This window comes from Nylanderia fulva, unplaced genomic scaffold (genome assembly GCF_048542155.1).
Source record: "Nylanderia fulva isolate GAGA-0341 unplaced genomic scaffold, ASM4854215v1 Scaffold19, whole genome shotgun sequence".
NCBI classification, from domain to species: Eukaryota; Metazoa; Arthropoda; class Insecta; order Hymenoptera; family Formicidae; genus Nylanderia; species Nylanderia fulva.
The window spans coordinates 3,877,886-3,900,126 of record NW_028190161.1 but is presented as its reverse complement, the minus strand read 5'-3'; the positions used below and the strand labels follow the sequence as shown (position 1 = coordinate 3,900,126).

At 40.2% G+C, this 22,241-nt stretch overlaps 1 protein-coding gene and 1 long non-coding RNA gene across 2 annotated transcripts in view; one reads left to right on the top strand and one right to left on the bottom strand.

Annotated features, from left to right (window-relative positions):
* Nucleotides 1-22,241, bottom strand: part of dpy (fibrillin-like protein dumpy) — a 100,821-nt gene that overhangs the window by 1,443 nt on the left and 77,137 nt on the right. The window contains 42 exon segments of the mRNA XM_029308874.2: nt 15-285; nt 376-614; nt 800-988; nt 1,079-1,321; nt 1,487-1,690; nt 1,775-2,143; nt 2,258-3,211; nt 3,367-3,954; nt 4,203-4,385; nt 4,464-4,679; nt 4,789-4,980; nt 5,075-5,290; nt 5,398-5,766; nt 9,026-9,220; nt 9,304-9,501; nt 9,671-9,883; nt 10,199-10,552; nt 10,636-10,824; nt 11,100-11,369; nt 11,456-11,776; nt 11,948-12,274; nt 12,780-13,106; nt 13,274-13,573; nt 13,655-13,960; nt 14,052-14,375; nt 14,458-14,772; nt 14,844-15,170; nt 15,298-15,615; nt 15,701-16,012; nt 16,105-16,401; nt 16,488-16,820; nt 16,943-17,254; nt 17,334-17,657; nt 17,749-18,066; nt 18,149-18,454; nt 18,580-18,879; nt 19,211-19,546; nt 19,803-20,105; nt 20,307-20,639; nt 21,048-21,365; nt 21,450-21,755; nt 21,846-22,148. Of these exon segments, the coding sequence (XP_029164707.2) occupies nt 15-285; nt 376-614; nt 800-988; nt 1,079-1,321; nt 1,487-1,690; nt 1,775-2,143; nt 2,258-3,211; nt 3,367-3,954; nt 4,203-4,385; nt 4,464-4,679; nt 4,789-4,980; nt 5,075-5,290; nt 5,398-5,766; nt 9,026-9,220; nt 9,304-9,501; nt 9,671-9,883; nt 10,199-10,552; nt 10,636-10,824; nt 11,100-11,369; nt 11,456-11,776; nt 11,948-12,274; nt 12,780-13,106; nt 13,274-13,573; nt 13,655-13,960; nt 14,052-14,375; nt 14,458-14,772; nt 14,844-15,170; nt 15,298-15,615; nt 15,701-16,012; nt 16,105-16,401; nt 16,488-16,820; nt 16,943-17,254; nt 17,334-17,657; nt 17,749-18,066; nt 18,149-18,454; nt 18,580-18,879; nt 19,211-19,546; nt 19,803-20,105; nt 20,307-20,639; nt 21,048-21,365; nt 21,450-21,755; nt 21,846-22,148 (12,918 nt within the window).
* LOC146723521 (uncharacterized) lies at nt 5,794-10,634 on the top strand. The gene is made up of 3 exons (XR_014924530.1): nt 5,794-6,665; nt 9,659-9,897; nt 10,161-10,634. It is a non-coding gene; the product is annotated as an uncharacterized LOC146723521 (long non-coding RNA).

The following is a 22,241-nucleotide window of genomic DNA, read 5'->3' as shown; positions in this document are numbered from 1 at the left end:
ATAATTCAACTTACTTGAAGGTTGAACTTCTACTTGCAACATTAAATTGTCTCCAATCTCCGCCGAATTAATTTCATTTCCATTCTGCGCAACTATTTTCATTATACATATAGGTGGTGGACCAGTATTAGCGATCGTTCCAGCAGTCGTCAGCATGGATACGTTAAAGCCGAGGGTAACGTTTTGTTCTCCAGTCTGATATATACATTTGATATGATAGGCCTGTGCTTTGTAAGTCATCAACTTGGGATGTTTCTGTATGACGAGTACAAAGCTAGCTTGTCCCTGGAAGATGAACATAAAGATTACAGTAAACATCTTTCAAATGCAACAACAAATAATTATAATATGCACTACAAATGCAAATCAACTAACATTCACGTGTATAAGTCCGCAATTGCCAAACGCAACTTTGAACGTTTCCGTCTTATGTTCAGTTTCGGCTGGTATCGAGACAACTCGTCTGCACTGTTCGTCCTTGCTGCGTCCTTTGACATACAACACTCCGTCAAAATCTTGATCTTGCAGATGTATCACGACTTGTACTCCGTCCGACAGGCAGCTCACATCCATTTCCGGTCTAGGAAAATCTGTTCGACCGTCTTTTCTATCATCTGAAAAAAATTTAATTTCTTTAGCATCATTATTGACCACTAATTCATTATTTATGACAAAAAATATCAAAAAGCTTATATATACAAAATATCCAATTTTATAAATATTTTTAATAATAGAGATTAATGATAGATCATTCTGATGGTAGATTAATGACCGAGATTATAAATTTTTCTTTACGTACAGCATTGTGTGTACGGGTTGCCTAAATAGCCATTGACGCAGATGCAGATAGCTTGATGTCTAGTAGCGTTGCAAAGTGCATGTACACCACATTGTTGCCTCTTGCAGGGATCTTGGCAAGTCCGGGTGGTTTTATCGCAGTATTTGTCATCAGCACAGTCGTCATTACGAGTGCACTCTATTATTCCAACTGCAATTTATCGCAATTAGATATAAACGATGTAGAGAGAATAATTCTCAATCGATACATTTAAATATAAAAAAATTAACTAATTCTTACTCTGTTTACAATATCCACTGCTGTCTATTCTGTATCCGTACTGTGTCGGACATACGCAGCGACCATATTCGTCTATGATGAAACCCTTTTCCAGGTCGCACACGCAGTAGCCTTCTTCGTTTATCACCATATTGGACTGTTTGCGACAAGGAATGCACTCGTCGTTCTCATTTTTACCGTATCCGTGCGGGCAGGCGCAATTACCATATTCATCATGAACCTGACCTCTCGGACATAGTTTCACTGAAACGAGCGATTCGGAATTAATATCTTTTGAACAATAGTCCAGAATAATTATATAAATTATTAATATTTTAATAATTCTAAATAATTAAATATCTTAATAATTTTTAATATATTTATATATTTAAATATATTTAATAAATTTTAATAATTTCTGATAATTACCCAACGGATCACAGCGGACGATTGCATTTCCGCGGTATCCTGGAAGACATTCGCATATCATGGTCCTGATCGGGCTGGTGTCCAGGACTTTACATTCGGCGTTAATGCCGCAAGGTTTGATCTTAGTGCATGGATTGATGCATTGTCCGTTGAAGCACGCGGTCTGAGACGGACACTCATTATCCGCCTTGCATTTTTCTTTGACTGACAAAAGAAACAAGAGATATTAAAATCAGACTGTCACTCATCCATCGATGAAAAGATCGATGAAAACTTTTTTATTTTTACCTTTAGTACATCCTGACTTAACGTCGCCAACGTAGCCGGGCGGACACGCGCACTCCACAACGTGATTGTAAACGTTACAGTCCATGTTGCCGGTGCAAGGATTCTGCACGCAAGGATTCTCGCAGCGATTGTTGATGCACGCCCTGTTCGTCGGACAGTCCGAATTGCTCTTACATCCAAGCAGTACGCAAGAGACCCTCGGATTGCCACCAAAACCAGGCGGACATTCGCAGATCGCCTTGTGATTTATACCATGACATACAGCGTTCTTACCGCAGGAGGCCAAGGACGGCGAACACGCTGGCATGCAGTTGCGTTGGACGCACGTGTGCGAACCACTGCAATCGCCGTCAGTTCTACATCCTGCAACTGAATATCGGAAGCATATTATATCATAAGCACCGACACAAAAATTCCTCTCAAATGATATCAACGCAAATAAAATATTTATTAATTTTTTAAACCGGAATATATGTATTTTACCTCTGGTGCAAGCGATATCCGGATTTCCGTCGTATCCCAGTGTGCACGAACATATCGGTTTGTGATTGATGACATTGCAAACGGCGTTGGGTCCGCAGGCGCAAGGATCCCGACACACTGCGTTGACGCAGGATCGCTCCGATGGACAGTCGTCGTCTTCGGAGCATTCAATCTTGAGGATCGGTTTGGTAGCCTCGCAGGTTCCGCTGCCACTGCTGACATATCCGCTGGGACAGGTGCAGACCATGGTACGTACCGGATATGTCGGTAGGACCCGACACTCAGACGGGTCTATGCACGGCTGTATGACCGGACACGGATCCTGACACTTGTTGCTGAGACAGGCGAGCCTGTCCGGACAGTCGCTGTCTTCTCTACATTCGGGCCTGACTTCCGGTTGGCAATTTACGTATGGGTTTCCGGTGAAGCGGGGTGGGCAACGGCAGATCGGCAAATGATTCAGAACTCTGCATTCCGCGCGAGCCGAGCACGGATTATCGTGCACGCAAGGATCGATACACTGCATATTGATGCAGGAGTGATCGCCCGGACAGTCACCATTGCTGTAGCAGCCGATGACGCGGCAGCGATCCAACGGATTACCGTGGTAGCCCTTGCGACAGCGACAATCGGCTACGTGGTTGTTCGGGAAGCATTCGACGTTGGTGCCCGTGCACGGATGATCCGCCACCAGACACGGATTCACGCAGTTGTTATTCACGCAGGCTTTGTCGAGAGTGCATTGGCTGTCGTGGCGACACTCGACCGAGTGACATGCGATCTCGGGATTACCCTGATAGCCTGGCTCGCACGAACAGATCGGTGTGTGATTTCTAACGTGGCAGACGGCATTGGTGCCGCAGTTGCAAGGGTCGCGACACTGCCTGTTGATGCAAGTGTCATGATCACTGCAATCGTCGTTCGTCGTGCACGTCCCGATAACCGACACTTGTACTACGCAGAATTGAAATAATTATACATTAATTATATATTATATATATTATAGATTTTATAGAAGATAAAAAAGAAACTTATATAGACTTACGTATTTTAATTTTTTTAAATTGATTATTTCGTGAATAGTTTATCGTTCTTCAAACTCTACTTACTTGGTCTGCATACACCATCGACGTCGGTGATCCATCCCTCGGGACACGTGCAAATCATGGTCTTTACGGGCACAGTATCAAGAACGTCGCAACGAGCATTCTCCAAGCATGGTTTGATGACCGGGCAAGGATCGATGCATTTTTCTCTAATGCATACCGATTTATCCAAACAATCGATGTCGATTCTACACTCCGGCTCTTCGATCTCGTCCACAGAACGTCGTTCGCAATAGGAGAATGGATTTCCCAGCGGAATGTTTTCCGGGCAGCGACAGTACGCCACATGATCCTGGACGTAACAAAGGGCGTTTTGCGCGCAGGGTGAACTTTCGGCGCAAGGATTTATGCAGCGACCGTCGTTACAAGCCAGATTGTGGGGACAGTCATGATTCGTGTTGCACTCGACCCTCTCGCAATGAATCTGAGGATTACCATAGTAGCCGGGACCACAACGACAGGCTGATCGATGATTTTTACCGTAGCATTCTGCATTGATGGCGCATTTGTTGTCTAAGATGCAAGGGTTCACGCATTGGCCGTTGTAACAGGTGGCTGCGTAATCGCACTCACTGTCAGATTCGCAGTCGACTAAAATAGATAATTATAATTGACAAATTTGACATATAGATGGACAATCAAACTGATTAATATGTAAATTTATATCAGAAGAATCTTATATATAGAACCAAACAACTATAATATATTATTTTCTGTCTTATAATAATAATTAAATTGTCTTAAAAAATTGTCTTAATAAAATAAGTAGTGTTACAAAAAATATATTACATAATTTTTTCATGTTATAAGAAAAGGTACAATCAATTAAATGTACTTACGCTTGAAGCATCCTAACTGAGGATTTCCAGAGTAGCCCGGAGGACATACGCACGAAGGATAATGATTCACGACGTTACATTTGGCGTTGGGTCCACAGTTGCAAGGATTAATGCACGCGCCATTGACACACGCATAATTTCCTGCGCACTCGCTGTTTGATACGCACTCAAGCACAATCTCCGCTACAAAAATATCATATTGTACAAAATTGCTACATGATATTCAAAACGTATAAAATCTTTATTTGTAATTCGTCTTACGTGGTACGCATTTGATCGTGGGCTCGCCGACGTAGCCAATCGGACACTTGCAGATTGGATTGTGATTGTCAACATGGCACAAGGAGTTCCTGCCACAAGGCTCACTAGCGATGCACGGATTTACGCAAAGCGAATTTATGCATTGCTTATCACGCGCGCATTCACTATTCGTGTAGCACTCAGGTCGAAGACCCGGAAGCGATGGAACGACAGGAACTGCAATAGAAATTATACGTTAATCTCAATAATGATACGTCGCGAGAGATAATCAGAAATAATTATAATTGCAAGAAAGAATTTGCTCGATTTTGTATTTCGTATTTACCTCTTATGCACTCTATATAAGCGTTGCCCGTAAAGTCCTGAGAACAGAAGCAGATACCGGTATGAGATGTGGATTTACATTGCGCGTTGAGGCCGCACTGAGTTGTCAGACAAGCGTCTACGCATCTTCCGTCCAGGCACTTTTCATGATTTGCGCAGTCTTGGTCGAGATGACATTGTACATCGCCCAATACTATGTATGTATATAAAAAATAATTAAAGGAGACCTTTGACAATAATATTTGATCTATAAGGCAGCATTTTTTAAATAAAAAATCGATGCGTACCAATTGCCTTGCATTGACCGTCAACATCGGTGATAGTATTTGGTGGACACAAGCAGATCATCGTACGAAGCGGTATCGTGTTGAGGACTTTGCATTCCTGTTCATTGGTACACATACCAGCGGACACGCATGGGTCTTGACACCTGGTATTAATGCAAGCGAGATTTAAGGCGCATTCGCTGTCCTGTATGCATTCCGGCTCGATGGTAGGTTCACCTAAGAAGAAATTAATATATCATGCGGAATATTTTAGAAAATTATTGTAATTTATATGTGAATTGATTGAAAATTTGGAAATGATATCTGAGATATTATCAACATACCGACGCATGTTATGTACGGATTTCCAGTGGTACCCGAAGGACATGTACATTTGGGCTGATGATCGCGTGCGACGCAGATCGCAGTTTCGGCGCAGGCATCATCGTCGCAAACAGGTCTGCAAACTCTGTTCAGTCTATCGCAGGCCTCATGATCGGCACAGTCTTCGTTGTAATGACAGATTGCGGAAATGCATGCCACACGTGGATCACCTTGAGTACCTTGTGGACAAATGCATTGGGCTCTGTGAGACACCGCTCTGCATTCCGCACCGCGACCGCACACAATATCGCCAACGAGGCAAGGAGTGACGCAATTGTCATTTTGACAGGTCTTGTCGTAAGGACAATCGTTATCTGTCTTACATTCCGCTGCAAAAGAAAATATGCGCAGTGAGTTAGATGCAATAGTCAAGAAGTAATAAAAATCATTTCAATTACTTCTTAACATATTTTAGATTTTTTATCTTTTTAATTGAGCCAGTGAGTTGCGTCAAATTGATTATTTTCCCAGCTAGCCAAGAGTGATAAAATCACGTTTCGTTAAAGCTTTTCGGCAAAGTTTGCTTTAATTTTAACAACAATTTTCTGGCAAACATTTGCCTTGCTTCGTCTTGTCTAAATATTTCGAACAAATTAACGGCAAAACTTTTCGTTATATGATGCTGCAATTAACAGAGAAAAGTTTGTTCGTAAATTTTACTTATAGAAGAGAGCAAATGATGGTATCATGGTGAAATACAAACTTTACGTCAATAATAGCAAATCTTGTGATACACGATATAAAGCAAATTTGTGACAAAAACAGAGCAAATCTTGCCATGCACGGTATAACAAACAATTTACGAAAAAAATAGAGCAAAGTTAACTCTGATACGATAAGACGCAATATTCATGCAAATAACAGAGCAAACCTTGCTGTGCATGGCGTGATAGCAAATTTGTGGCAAAAATAGAGCAAAGATTTGTTCTGGCATGATGAGACGCAAAATTTACGCAAATAACAGAGCAAACCTTGCCGTGCATGGCGTAGTCATGTGTCACATACGTTTGCGCGCTTTTAATGCGCGCTACTACGTTTGCGCGAATTTTTGTCCTGTAACCTCCAGCACTGTTCCCGCGTTTTTCTAAATTCAACCACCGTGAGTGCTACCATACGTGCCGCAAGGTTATCACAGAGGTTATAATTCTAGAAGCTTCCCACATTTTTGAGACGAGCTTCCAAGTTCTAAGTGCCGCAAGGTATCGCAGAGGATTAGAAGATTTTTCAGGCAAGTATGAAATCAGTTAAATATTCTGTTTCGCGTAAATCTTTCCACCGGTTGTCTGCGAGACAACGAAGGCGAATTACTTTGGAAATTAAAAATACTTTACATTCAAATGTTTCACAAGATCCTGTTACGCACAAACAGTTGGATAATGCTGCTTCCTTTAACGTTGCTAATTCTTTTCGGACAGACAATAAAGTTTCTTTTACGGACAATATAGTATTAGATATATTCGTACTATTGTATATATTGTATATTTCAGGTGTTGCTGTTATTATTAGTTAAGAACTCCCAAGACGAAATTAATGGTGTTCAACTTGGCTCAGCGTCCAATAACATCGTCAAGAAATAAAAATCGTTTCCGTTATTTAATAATTAGATATATCACCGTTAAGGCCTGAAAAACTCAATCAATCAGATGTCGCAGATGAACTGACAGAACATCTTTTTTTTCGCTATTAGACAATAATGCGTTACTTCACGCGTATTTAGGCGGCGGGAAAATTGATACTATTTATTGCAGAATTATAATGGCTTTAATATAATTAACATATATAGTTAATTTAAAATCTTGATACTACAGTCATTTGTCATGTTTAAATTTTTAATCTCTTTTCAAATATAATAATTATAGACAAATATATATCTACAGACAGTATATTTATATTTATATAAATAATATATTTATATTTGTCTATAATTATTATATTTGAAAAGAGATTAAAAATCTAAACATGTTACGAATAATTCTAAGGCTCAAGATTTTAAATTAACTATGTTGATTATATTAAGGTGCGTACAGACTTGCAACAGAACATCGTAACGTAACGCCGTTGCGTGACATCGACGCAATGTATGGACAGTACCTCGCACCAAACATTTAAGCGTTACGGGGTATTGTCCATGCATTTCGTCGGTGTTACGCGACGGTTTTACGTTACGATGTTCTCTTGTAAGTCTGTACGCACCTTTAAGGTTATTATATAATTCTGCAATAGATGGTGTCAATCTTCCCGCCGTCTAAATACGCGTGAAGCAAAGCACAATTGTCTAAGGCCGATATTACATTCATACTACAAAATGATGGTGGTCGGACGTAACGATTGAATATTAGATAGAAACTTTAGAAATTCTCTATTCGTTAACCAATTGCTACGTTCGACAAACTCGTCGTAAGATATATGTAATATCATTATAATAGCAAAAGAAAAGGTAGCTTCGGTCAGTTCCTTTCGTGACGCCGATTGATCGAGTTTTTCAGGATTGAGCAGTGATATATATACTAATTAAATAGCGGTCTATATATACATATAAAACGCTTATGTCTTTATATATATGATTATAAATTATAGATATCCGATTTTTTAAAAATAAAAATTTGAAGATAAATATATGGAAATAAATATAAAACATTTTTGATAATAGAAACTTTAAAAAAATTGCTTAAGTATTATCCTTCTATTTAGAGAGATTAATATATAGTATTAATTAAATTTGATATAATCAAATATATAAGCAAATTTGTAGCAAGAACAGAGCAAAGGTTTTAACAGTGCGGATTGTAATTAATAATAAAATAATGAGCTCATTAGAAGGACTTTAATAGCATTAATTAAATTTTATATAAATAAATAAATATAAAAATAATTAAAATTCTATATATTTTTTATTAATATTAATAATAATAATAAAATATAAAGAAAATTTAATTATTTTTATCTATTTATATAAAATTTAATATACTATTAATTAAAATCTTTTTAATGAGCTCATTAATTCATTAAATTATTATATTAATTACAATCCGCACTGTTACGACAACCTTTGCTTTGTTCTTGCTATAATTTGCTATTAAAGTCATGCACAGCAAGGTTTGCTTTGTTATTTGCGTGAATTTTGCGTCTCATTGTGTTAGAGCAAACTTTGCCCTGTTCTTGCCACAAATTTGCTATCACATCGTGCACGGCAAGGTTTGCTTTGTTATTTGCGTGAATTTTGCGTCTTATAGTGCCAGATCAAACCTTGCCCTATTCTTGCCACAAATTTGCTATCATGACGCGCACGGCAAAGCTTGCTCTGTTATTTACGTGAATTTTGCGTCACGCTGTTGTGACAAACCTTGCCAGCAAAAGCTCAGCTTAATGCGGACACACCTTGTTGCAATTTTGCTACAAAGGCCTGCTCGAGTTTGCCGCAATCTTTGTGCAAAGTTTGTATCATTTTGCTAGCTGGGTTATTATTGCTGTAAAAAAGACAGGAAGCTATTGTTTAAAGAATTACATATGTATATATTTTAGAAAAATTTGCAAGCAGATATTCCAATTTCTTAAATAAATAGAACAGAAAGAAATAATAAAACTTACGTCTAAAGCATTGAAGTTGCGGATCACCAGCTAAACCACTTTGACAGTGACAAGAGGGATGATGATTGATCGTGATACACTCCGCGTTTAAGCCGCAACGGTTGCTGGAACATGGATCTTGGCATCGTTGATTTATGCACGCTTTGTCGGACGGACATTCGGTATTCGTTCCGCATTCCACAAGAATTACATTTTCTGTAAACGGGAAACAATAATGTAAAAAATATTCAATTATTTACTAAGAAGAAAAATCAAGAAAAACGGATATAATACGATACCTTCGTAACAATTCATAAATGGATCACCGACATGTCCTGGAGGACAATGACACGTGCGACGGTGGTTTTCGATGTGACACTCGGCATTTGAAGCGCAAGGATTGACGGTGCACGGATTGATGCACTGACGATTAAGGCAGGCCATATCTGGTGTACATTGCGAATCGCTCTCGCATATCGCACCAATTTGTCTGTCCACTATAAACATTCGCAATTAATTATCGTTTCATAAACTTGACGCTAATTAAATCCAATTTTTATTTCTAATTTGTACTTATACTACCAGAGTTTTAGAATTTATTTTCAGCAACCTGTATTTTTATCTCTAATTTTTTCTTATTATCTTCTTTTTCAGGTAAAACTTTACCTGGTAAACAAGCAACGGTGGCATCGCCGGCGAAATTCGGCAGGCATTCGCAGATCATTGTTCTCATCGGTAGTGTATCTACGACACTACATTTGGCGCTTACGATGCATGGTTTTGTTTCTGCGCATGGATTTTTGCAAACACCACTGAAACATGCCAGTTTGCTGGGACAGTCAGCGTCAACTTGACATTCCGCCTCTGGTTCCAATAAGTCTAAAATAGCAATAGTCAGTATGAATATTATTAATGTCAAGAAATTATTATTAATTAATTTGAATAATCTGCTGTTTATCGCGTTAAACTCTTAATTAGTCCACTCCTCTTCGCTTCAAATAATTATTATTTCGATAACCATTCTCTTGTAAAATAAAGTCTCTATTTTAAATTATTACTTATTAAAGTTTTCTAAGTTTTAATAATAGTTTAATAATATGCAATGCTGGTTACACAAAATAAATTTTTACTAATTACTTTAATTCATTCTCTTCAGCTCTTTATAAGCGCTGCAATATTGAGATGAATTCTTACCTATGAGACACGAGCTGTAAGGATTTCCCACGTAACCAGGTGGACATTTACAGATTGACCGATGATTGACGACGGTGCAGAGCGCCGGTGGTGGGCAATTGCAAGGATTGACGCATTTCAGATTGTGACAGGCCAAGGACGGGGCACAATCGTTGTCGCTGGTACACTCGGGCCTCTCACATATTTCGTAAGGATTACCTGTGTATCCGTCCGGACAGTAGCATCGAGTCCTGTGATAACCATCAGCGGTGCACAATGCGTTGATGCCGCATTGCGTAACCAGACAGGTGTCGATGCACTCGTTGTTGATGCATGATTGAGTCAACGAACATTCATTATCGTTGCGACAACCGACTGGAAAAAATATTAATAAAGTTGATAGCACGTATAATTGTAAGAAAAATGTATTGTAATTAAATAATTCATTTGACACGTACTTTGGTGACAATATTGCTGAGCCTTTCCGGTATAGCCTTCATTGCAAACGCATATAGGTCTATGCATTATCACGTGGCAGCGACTATTAAGACCGCAAGAATCGAGAGTACATGGGTCGATGCACTTTTGATTAAAGCAGGTCTTGTCATTCGAGCACTCAGAATTTTGAATGCATTCTGGAATCGGTTCTATAAACACGTAATTAAAACTTTTAAATTTTATAGAATAATAAAAAAGTCTCTCCTAATATTAATTATTTTTAATATATTATTATTTTGTAAAACAAATCGATCTCTTTAGATCTTATATATAATTTTAATATTTTATTAATTATAAATTATATAGTTTGTATGTCCAATAAAATGATGTAATATATGCAAATTATTATTCTTTTTTAAAGATATTAATGTTTCGAAATACTTTAGAAAATATATCTGTCATATATCGTGAATATAAATGTTACCTTCGAGGGTTGGTATTGTACATTGCACTCGCGCATTGCCTGTGAATCCAACTGGGCAGGAACACACTGGTTTGTGATTAACGGTCTGACAGATAGAATTGATACCGCATGCGCTGATGCAGGGATCCCGGCATTTTTGCGAGGAGCAAGCCTTGTCACGTGGACAATCCGAATTAATAATACACTCAGGATAGATGCAAATTGCGATGCCGTCTCTCACTCTACATTCGCCGTTGTAATTGCAAGGCGATGGACTGCAGGGATTGGTTTCTGAAAAAAATAAATGCGTGTATTTCGGAATTTAAAAATTAATGTAATATATTAGATTTTTTAAAAATATTTATTTAAATATTTACCGATCTTTGTATAACATTCCTCGAAGGGATTGCCGATCAACGGAGACGGGCAGCTGCAAAGTGGACTGTGATTGATCGTCTTGCACACCGCTTTACTGCCGCATACATTTTGCAAACAAGGATCTCTGCATTTATTCTGTATGCAAGCTTTGTCGCCTGGGCAATCCGAGCTAAGTACACACTCGGGATGACAACCAGTTACACCGGTCGGAACACCTTGTAATCCAGGTAGACATTTACAAATTGCCGTCTTGCCGACCGTCTCGCAAACTGTATTCGGACCGCACGGTGAAGGATAGCACGGATCCGTTTCCTTAGTATCTATAAACGCAAAGAAATAACAATGAATAACACTTGTTGCAGAAAAAAAGAGAGATTTAAAAGATATATTAATTTTTTGTTTTGCAGACAATTTTGACTAAAATAAATAGAGATAAATATTGAATAAATAAATAAATACTAAATCTAGCTAATGAGAGATGAGAAAGTTACCTTCCACAGGAACTTGACAAAGCGTGAAAGCATCTCCAATGGTTGGTGAAGGGCAAGAACAAATCGGAACGTGATTAGACACCGCGCAGATCGCACCGACACCGCAAGTACCAGGGCAAGGATCTTGACATCTCGTTCTTATGCACGCTTGCGATTTCGGGCAGTCAGTGTTGACGAGGCATTCGGGCTGACATCCTTGGTACGGATTGCCTCTGTAATTCGGTACGCACTCGCAAATGACCGTGTCGAATCTCTCGTGGCAATATGCGTTTATTCCGCAAGGTGAAGGATTGCATGGTCTCGAAGATAGCGGCGGTGCTGGAGTCGCTAAAATAATAGCAAAAACATACAATTAATATCTTGCAATCGCAATTATGTTTCAATATTTATGCATGCACACAATGTATATTATATAACGTTACTATTGTAATATAAATTCATATAATATACGTGTTGTTTAGAAATATTTTCATATGATACATATATAAAAATAAACAAATGTACATATTTGTACACGTATCGAATGTGCCTTTTATACAATAAAAAAAAGTGCAGCACGTATATATATTACATATATTAAAAAAAAATATGTTGCGCATATTAAAGTATGTAAGTAGTCGAGTATTTAGAAAATGTTGCAAGAGAGATCGATTTGTGAAAGAAACTGACATGCAGTTCTTTTATAAATACATCTTAAATATATACGTTATATACATTATAATATATATTTACATTAGAGATGAAGAGATCAGATTTTATAGAAATCAAAATACCAAGGTAATATTTGTCAAATTTATCGATATATGGGTAAAGATAGCGGGGATTTTCTTACATATTATCTTAGAGCAAATTGTGAATGGGTCTCCGGTGTACGATTCGGGACAGGTGCATCGGGCTTGGTGCAAAGTAACTTGGCACAGTGCATCGAATCCGCACAATCCAGTGCACGGATCGGTGCATTTCTGCTTAATGCATGCTCGATTGGTGGGACATTCGCTGTTTACACGGCATTCGGGTCTGCAATTGGGCGGAGATCCTACGTAGGTTTCTATACATGAACAGGAGGGTTTATTATCGGCGGATACCGCGCATTGAGAGTTCAAGCCACATGGTGAGGGGTAACATGGGTCCCTGCTGGGTTCTACATCCTGGTACGTTGCTGGCAATGAAAAAAAGAAATTCATTATTCGTTTCAAAAAATCAAGAGAAAAAAACACGATAATACAGAGATGATTGGAAAAAAGTCACAAAGATGTCTAAACGACATTTTTGCGACATCTTTCATCTCTGCATTATCCGGCGTACATTGATGGGATAATTACTTACTTATGGGGAAACAATGAACGAACGGATCGCCGGAATGTCGAAGAGGACAGCTGCAAATAGGATTATGATTTCGCGTTATGCACCGTGCGTTCTGTCCGCAAGTGTTTTCGCAGGGATCACGACATCTTGTATTCACGCAAGTTTTGCTCTGCTCGCAATCGGTGTTAACGAGACACTCGGGTCTGCAGCTTGGCGGGATGCCCAGGTAACCGGGTAGACAAGAGCAGGAAACTTGATCGCCGTATTCGCGGCAGATGCTGTTGGGTCCGCAGGGGGAGGGTTCACAGGGTTTGACACGGGCTATCGAGACGTAAGATGGTGAAATTAGTTCTTTCTAATAGTAAGATTTTTTTTCGAGGACAAAGATCTTAAGACACTCACTTTGCACACGTTTACAGAGCGTGAACGGATCACCTTCGTAATCCTGGATGCAACTACACGTGGCTATGTGATTGACGACCGCGCATTCCGCATTCTGGCCGCAAATTCCGACGCAGGGATTTACGCACTTGTTGTTCGCGCAAGCTTTGTCATAAGAACAGTCGGAATTTTGCACGCACTCTGGCCGACACTCTAGATACGGGTCGCCACGATACTCGGATATACAATTGCAGATACCATTGCGACATTCGGCATTGAGTCCACATGGTGACGGGTTACACGGGTCTGTTGCTACTGGAGGGATATCTGTATTGGGAGACGCAAACGTGTTATGACAATTGTCCTATTATAAAAATAATGACGCAAGCAATATATATGTAATTTGATGGAATCTTACGCTTGGGTGCCGGGTAACAATTGCTGAAGGGATCGCCAGTATACTCGTCAGGACATGTGCAAGCTGGGGTATGATTGATCACGGTACACAAGGCATTGACGCCACAGGATCCGGGGCAGGGGTCTCTACATTTCTCCCTGATACAAGCTTTATTGCTGGTACAATCGGAGTTAATCGAACATTCGGCGCGGCAATAGGGTGGCGATCCGATGTATCCATGCATGCACGTGCAAGACGGATAGCCTCCCCTGTCTTGGCACGTAGAAAACGGACCGCAGGGCGACGGGATGCAAGGATTCACTTGTATCGATGGCGTAGACGTCACTGAAAGAAGATGAAATAACACAGGGCTCTCTTCGTACATATAAAACGCGACATCAATTCCTTAGATTTGAAGGAGACTTACGAGGCATGTCGAAACATTTGACGAAGGGATCTCCGATTTGATCGGATCCGCAGCTGCAGAAGGGACTGTGAGACAAGACGTCACATTTGGCATTGATGCCGCACACACCTGGACACGGGTCGACGCATTTTTTATTGATGCACGCACGATTTATGGGACATTCCGTGCTAACAATACACTCAGGAGGTCTGCAGTCGGGATAAATTCCTTGATAAGTGGGCAGACACGAACAACTAGCTTTTCCATTTACATTAAGGCATCGGTTGTTTAGACCGCATGGAGACGGCCTGCAGGGATCATCTGTCAATGCTGGAGCTGTGCGAGATCAATCACGAGGAGAGTTAATACATAAAGGTAAACGCGATCGAGGGATATTATACACTTACAAATATCGTGTATAAGTCCGCAGTATCTGAATGGATCTCCAGTGAATCTCGACTGACAACTGCACGTGGGTATGTGATTGATAACTTCGCAAATTGCATTGACACCGCAAGTTCCCGGACACGGATCCTGACATTTGTTTCTTACGCAAGCTCGATTGGACGTACAATCGGAGTTGATTACGCACTCGGGTCTACAACCCTCGTACGGATTTCCGTAGAAATCGGGTGAACAAATGCAAGACGCCGAGCCGGAAACCTCGCGACACATTGCATTCGCACCACATGGCGACGGTTGACAAGGATTTAACGGAACGAGCGGGGCGTCGACTAAAATTGAGAGCCATAAATAATCTATCAATAATTATCAAACGTGATTATCCAACGTTTTCATGATTTAATTTGTTATTGATAAAAAAATTATGAAATGCAATGTTTACTTTTCTTTGAAACTTACTCGGACGGGGATTACACTGGATGAATGGATCGCCGGTAAAATCATTGGCGCAAATGCACATCGGGGTGTGACTGACGGTTCTACATTCCGCATTCCTGCCGCAAGATCCTGGACAAGGATCCCGACACTTTTGATTAATACAAGCCTGTTGACTGGGGCATTCGCTGTTACTAATACACTCTGGTCTACATCTAGGTGGACTTCCGACAAACTGGGGCAGACACGAGCATGATGGGGCGTCGTTGACAACTCGACATAGCGCGTTCGGGCCGCAAGGTGAGGGTTGACAGGGATTTACCGGTGGTTTTGGTTCTTCCACTGCAATTTATACAAGGGATTATCGATTCACTTCGATATTATATGATATAACAATATGAATCTCTGGGTTGGGTGAAATTCTTACGTCGCGGTATGCATTGAACGAAGGGATCTCCTGTATACGACGACGGGCAGCTGCATATAGGATTGTGATTCACGACTGTGCATTGCGCGGTTAATCCGCATGCACCGAGACATGGATCAATGCACTTTTGATTACTGCAGGCTTTATTGCGAGCACAGTCGGCGCTTATAAGACATTCCGGTCTACAGGATGGAGGGACACCTTTAAATCCGGTGATGCACGTGCAAATCGCCTGACCATTCGACACACGACAGTGACTATTCGGACCGCATGGGGATGGATTGCAGGGTTGATGTTCCACGATGATCGAATCTATTGAATAAGAATTATTTCATATTCGTGTCGAGATTCTCAAAAATATGACAGGCTAGAAAACGCATGGGATGCATTTGGGGCATACAAACCTTGAAGAGCGGTACATGAAATAAATGCATTGCCGGTCATGTTCATCGGACAACTGCACATGGGTAAATGATTAATGACATTGCATTCCGCGCTAAAACCGCACGTTCCAACGCAGGGATCGCCACATTTGTGGAGCATGCATGCCTTGTCGCGGGGACAATCGGTATTAATGACACATTCCGGACGACAGCCGACATAAGGATCTCCGAAATATTCGGGTATACATGTGCAGATTCCATCGTTGCATCGAGCATTCTGACCGCACGGTGATGGGTTACATCGGTCTGGGGCTGATACTGAAATGTGTGTAAATTAAGTTGCGGTGATTTAAAGTGCTCGTTAATTTTTCTATTTAATTATATCGTTGAAAAAAAATTCTTACGGGGTATCTGAGGCAAAGTATTGCAACTGACGAAGGGATCGCCGGTGTATCCTTCAGGACACACGCAGGACGGTGTATGATTGATCACCGAGCAACGTGCCAAGAGACCGCACGAGCCTGGACAAGGATCTCTACATTTTTCTCTGATGCAAGCTTTATCGGCGGGACAATCCGAATTTATCGAGCACTCGGGTCGGCAATTAGGTGGAACACCGAGGTAATTTTGCATACAACTGCACGCCGGGGCATCACCAATAGCTCTGCAGAGGGAGTTGGGTCCGCAAGGTGACGGCAAGCATGGATCCTTCGGGTATTGATCTTCTGGTTTTGGAACTATGGAAAAGTACAGATAATATATTGATTTTTTTCATGTAAAAATGCACGAGGTGAATGAGACTAAAATTAAAATTGATCAAATTAACTTTTTTTTATAAAAAAAAAATGTTGACACATACTTGGCATTGCAAAGCAGTAGATGAACGGATCGCCCGTAAAGCCGTTCGTGCACACACAAATTGGGCTGTGATGTATAACTTTGCACTGAGCGTCGCGGCCACAGGTACCGATACATGGATCTACGCATTTTTGGTTTACACATGCTCGATTCGATCCACACTCTGAATTTACTAAGCACTCGGGTCTGCAATTCGGCGGAGTTCCAACAAACTCGGGTAAACATGAGCAGATAGCTTGATCATTATTATTGATGCATTTACTGTTGGGGCCGCAAGGGGAAGGTTTGCACGGTTCACGCTTTTCATCGAAAACTATAATAAAGTAATATTACATTTAAAATTTCGATCACTTTCTGCATTCTATAATACTACGTCTTTAAACTTTACTTACTGTCGAGAGCCTGATAAATGCAATTTATATATGGATTGCCGGTGTAGCCTGGGATGCAAGTACAGACAGGAATATTGTTGACAACTTGACAATTGGTATTGACACCGCACGAACCGGGACATGGATTTTGACACTTGGATCCGATGCAAGCTAAATACGCGGGGCAATCCGAAGAAATGGTACATTCGGGACGACATCCTTCATAAGGATTTCCAACATATTCGGGTAAGCACGTGCAAGAACCAACGCCATTTTGTTCTCTACATACGGCGTTTGTTCCGCAAGGGGATGGTTGACAAGGCTGACTCGATGCCAATGGTTTGCCTAAAAAAATATAATGTTTCATCCTATCCTTAACACTCAATTTCTAGTTATAATATTCTCGTACGCGTGATCTACAAAAAATTGAACTTACTGAGCATAATGGTGCATTGAACAAACGGATCGCCTGTATAACCATCGCGACAGGTGCAGACAGGTACGTGATTAATAACATTGCAAGTGGCTAGGGAGTGACAAGATCCAAGACATGGGTCTCTGCATTTGCGATTGATACACGCCATTTGATTTGGACACTCGCTATTACTGATGCACTCCGGTCTACAACTTGGTGGCGTTCCAACAAACTCGGGCATGCAAGAGCATGACGGTGAGTCGTTGACGACTTGACACTGAGCATTAGGACCACAGGGCGAAGGTTGGCACGGATTTATCGGTTTTGGTACATCCTCCGCTTTAAGATAAAAATACAATTTGTTGCTAGTGATATGAATTAATATAAAAAAATTTTTTTAATTAAGATGAGGAAAACCTACGTCTCGGTATGCAACGTATAAATGGATCGCCGGTAAATACAGGTGGACAACTGCAGATTGGATTGTGATTCAATACTTGGCAACGAGCGGAAATGCCGCAAGCACCGAGGCAGGGATTGCCGCATTTCGTATTGATACAAGCTTCGTTTAACGCGCAATCAGTGTTGACTATGCATTCAGGCCTGCACACGGGTGGATTTCCTATAAATCCAGGTATACATGTGCATACCGCTTGATTATTAAAACTTTGACATCGACTGTTTGAACCACAGGGCGACGGATTACACGGATCCTCGACGGTGACATCTGCAAGTGCGATATTATCGAAATTGTTGAACGATGTTTCTTAGCAGATTAAATCTTTTGCGAGATGAGATTTTCACAAAAATAATAAAAATAAAAAATATTCGCACAATTATCGATGAATTTACCTTGAACAACTGAATAACATGCCGCAAATGCATTACCGGACATTCCATCCGGACAAGCGCACATCGGAGTGTGATTTATTACAGTGCACTTTGCGTTGTGTCCGCAAACTCCGGTACATGGGTCGGAGCACTTGTTACGGACGCAAGCCTTGTCAAACGAGCAATCTGGATTTTGCACGCATTCGGGACGACATGCGGTGTAAGGGTCACCATGATACTCGGATAAACAGGTACACGTGCCGTCACGACACAACGCATTGGCTCCGCATGGGGATGGATTACAAGGATCTTGTGGTATAGCTGCAAACATCATTACGCATCATGAGCAAATATATATCTTTTAAGGACAAAGTATTAAAGGTACAACATATAATGTTGCAAGTTTCAAGATTTCAGTATATCATTATTTTGTAATCGATCACCGTCACTCGAGATAGAAATATTACAATTCTATCTTTTATCAAAATTTATCAGAATATTTATATAACTGGTACAGCTCGTAATTTGTTTAAATTTAAATCAATGCTTTAATAATTAGAAATGTATAAAAAATTGTATTAATTTTTTTCTCCTATCAATTAGATGGGTGATATTTTATAAAATAACGTTATATAAGGACGTAAAAGCTTACGGGGAGGTTCCGGGAAGCAACTGGCAAACGCATCTCCAGTGTAACCCTTCGGACAAAGACAGACGGCCATGTGATTAACCACGAGACATTGCGCTCCGATACCGCAAGAACCTAGACATGGATCTCGACACTTTTGTCTCAAGCATGCTTTATTGCTGTTGCATTCGGAATCCACGGTACATTCTGGTCTACAGTTCGGAGGGCTACCTACATAATTTTTCAGACATGTGCATGTCGGCACGTTTGCGTAGCCGCTGTCGCGACAAGTGGCAAATGGACCACAAGGAGATGGAATGCACGGATTTTGTGGCGTCACAGGTGTATCTTTGTCTATTTCTGCGAACGAATAATTTTTATTAGATCTGCGTCTGAAATTGTGCATCGCGTTCTTTAATTAAAGCATCGTTTACTTTGAAAAACGCGTGACATTTTGCTTTGTTAGAGAAGGAACCGAAAAAAAGGTTTTATTTTTTTATCCATGCTAAGATATTAATTTTATATAATCCATGCAGAAAGATTTTCTGAATCAAATATTGCGCGAAACGATGTATTAAACATTAAACAAGCTTGTATATTTTATAGGCGTACTTACGCGTTTGAAAGCACGTTACGAAGGGATCGCCAGTAAAACCTTGATTACAACTACAAATCGGGCTGTGATTTATCACTTCGCATCTCGCATTGATGCCACAAATGCCGGGACATGGATCGACACATTTGCGGTTTTTGCATGCACGATTTACGGGACAATCAGAGCTAACAATGCATTCCGCGCGACAATTTGGCGGGGTTCCGACAAACGTAGGTAAACAGGAGCATATTGCTTGGCCGTTTAATTCACGACACTGACTGTTAAGTCCACAGGGAGAGAAGTTGCACGGATTATGTTCTACCGCTAAAAAAATTTATAAATTAGATTTTATATAATTTCAAAAAGATTAAAAATTATCGATTTATAATTTACTTAATTGTTTGCAAAATTTATTCTGCACATGTTGCGTTGTAATTAATTGCAGAACTATTAATTTCAAAAATCAAATTAAAATTGGATTCTATCAAACTAGAAGCTTCCTGCGAAGCTCTAAAAATCACTTACTCGTATCTTGTACAATTCTGTTACAAGAGACAAACGGATTGCCGCTGTATCCGGGTTGACATGTGCACAGCGGCATGTGATTCACTACTTGACAGATTGCATTATACCCGCAGAAACCTGGACAAGGATTTTGACACTTCGATCCGATACATGCACGATCTGCGGGACAATCGGAATTTATCGTGCACTCGGGTCGGCAGCCTTCGTATGGATTTCCTGTATAATCCGACTGACATGTGCAAGAACCAACGCCGTTTAATTCGCGACATATCGCATTAAAGCCGCACGGAGACGGAATACAAGGTGTTGGTTTCACGGCATTTATAACATCGCCTATAAAAATTTAATTTATGTTTAAATGTACTCTCGAAACAAAACTACTGATTGTTGTGATATAAATTATCAATAAATTAAATTCTCAGAATCATCGGATACGTATTTTCAATCACAGATATTCAAAGAAAATAATAGCTATAAAACAAAGCAAGTTAATTTTGCACATCAGATTTTGAAAGTATAAATATAATACACGTAATAATATAATAATAATAAATAAAATATGAATCAAAAAATATATAAATTTATGTAATAATTACAATATATATACAATATATATACAATATATATATATATTGTAATTATATATATGCAAATTATATATGTAAATAATAACATCTGCAATTGTAAGCGCACCCTGTGATTCTAAATTATTCTAGACACGAATACAGGACTTGGACTTACTTTGCTTCGGATTACATAGCACGAATGGATCACCTTCGAATCCGGCAAGACAAATGCACATAGGTGTATGACTTATTACTCGACACTCGGAATTGATACCGCAAGATCCTGGACATGGATCACGACACTTCTGATTGATACACGCCAAGTGCGTGGAACATTCGCTATTGCTAACGCATTCCGGCTTGCAATTTGGCGGGCTGCCGACAAATTCTGGCAAACAGGAACATGAAGGTGCATTGTTTATAACTTCGCATTTACTGTTAATTCCACACGGCGATGGGACGCAGGGATTGATTGGTATCGGAGATTCTGTTGCTGTTGGCAAAATAAAGAATGCAATGTTTCTCTAAATATTCTCCAACGACTGACGAGTACATCGTATGTCTTTAAGTTACTCACGTCTCGGTATGCACTGAGTGAAAGGATCACCAGTCAACTCGGAAGGACAAGAACAAATCGGATTGTGATTGACAACTGTACACTGCGCTCTAATGCCGCACGTTCCGGGGCAGGGATCTATGCATTTCCGATTATTGCAGGCCATGTTGGCGGGACAGTCAGAACTAATAATACATTCAGCTCTACACGTGGGTGGCGCGTCCAAATATCCAGAGAGACACGAACAGACAGCTTGATCTTTTATTCTTCGGCATTGGCTGTTCGGTCCACATGGTGTCGGATTGCAGGGATCTTTTGTTATCGGTTCTGTATAAATATTAAAAGGAGGATGATCAAGAGAAACAATTCAATTACAAAGCTAATATTGTTTCAAAATTGATCGCTCGATTGAAGTACCTTCTATCGGGGAACACATTATGAAGGCGTTGCCAGACATTTTCGGCAAGCAAGTGCACACAGGTATGTGATTTCCGACGGAGCATACAGCATTGAGACCACATATTCCGAGATCGCAAGGATCCCGACACTTGTTTTTAATGCATGCCCTGTCTATCGGACAATCAGAATTCAGAATACATTCCGGGCGACATCCAAAGTACGGATCTCCTTGGTACTCGGGAAGACAAGAACACACACCGTTAAAGCATTGCGTATTTGAGCCGCAATTTAAGCATGGATCCGTTGGTTTGAGTGTTGTATCTAAGAAACACGGATTGTAACATTCAATTTCCGATGAAGCCAAGTGTTTCCAAATGTGAGATATTTTTCAAATCTACATCTATAATATATGTA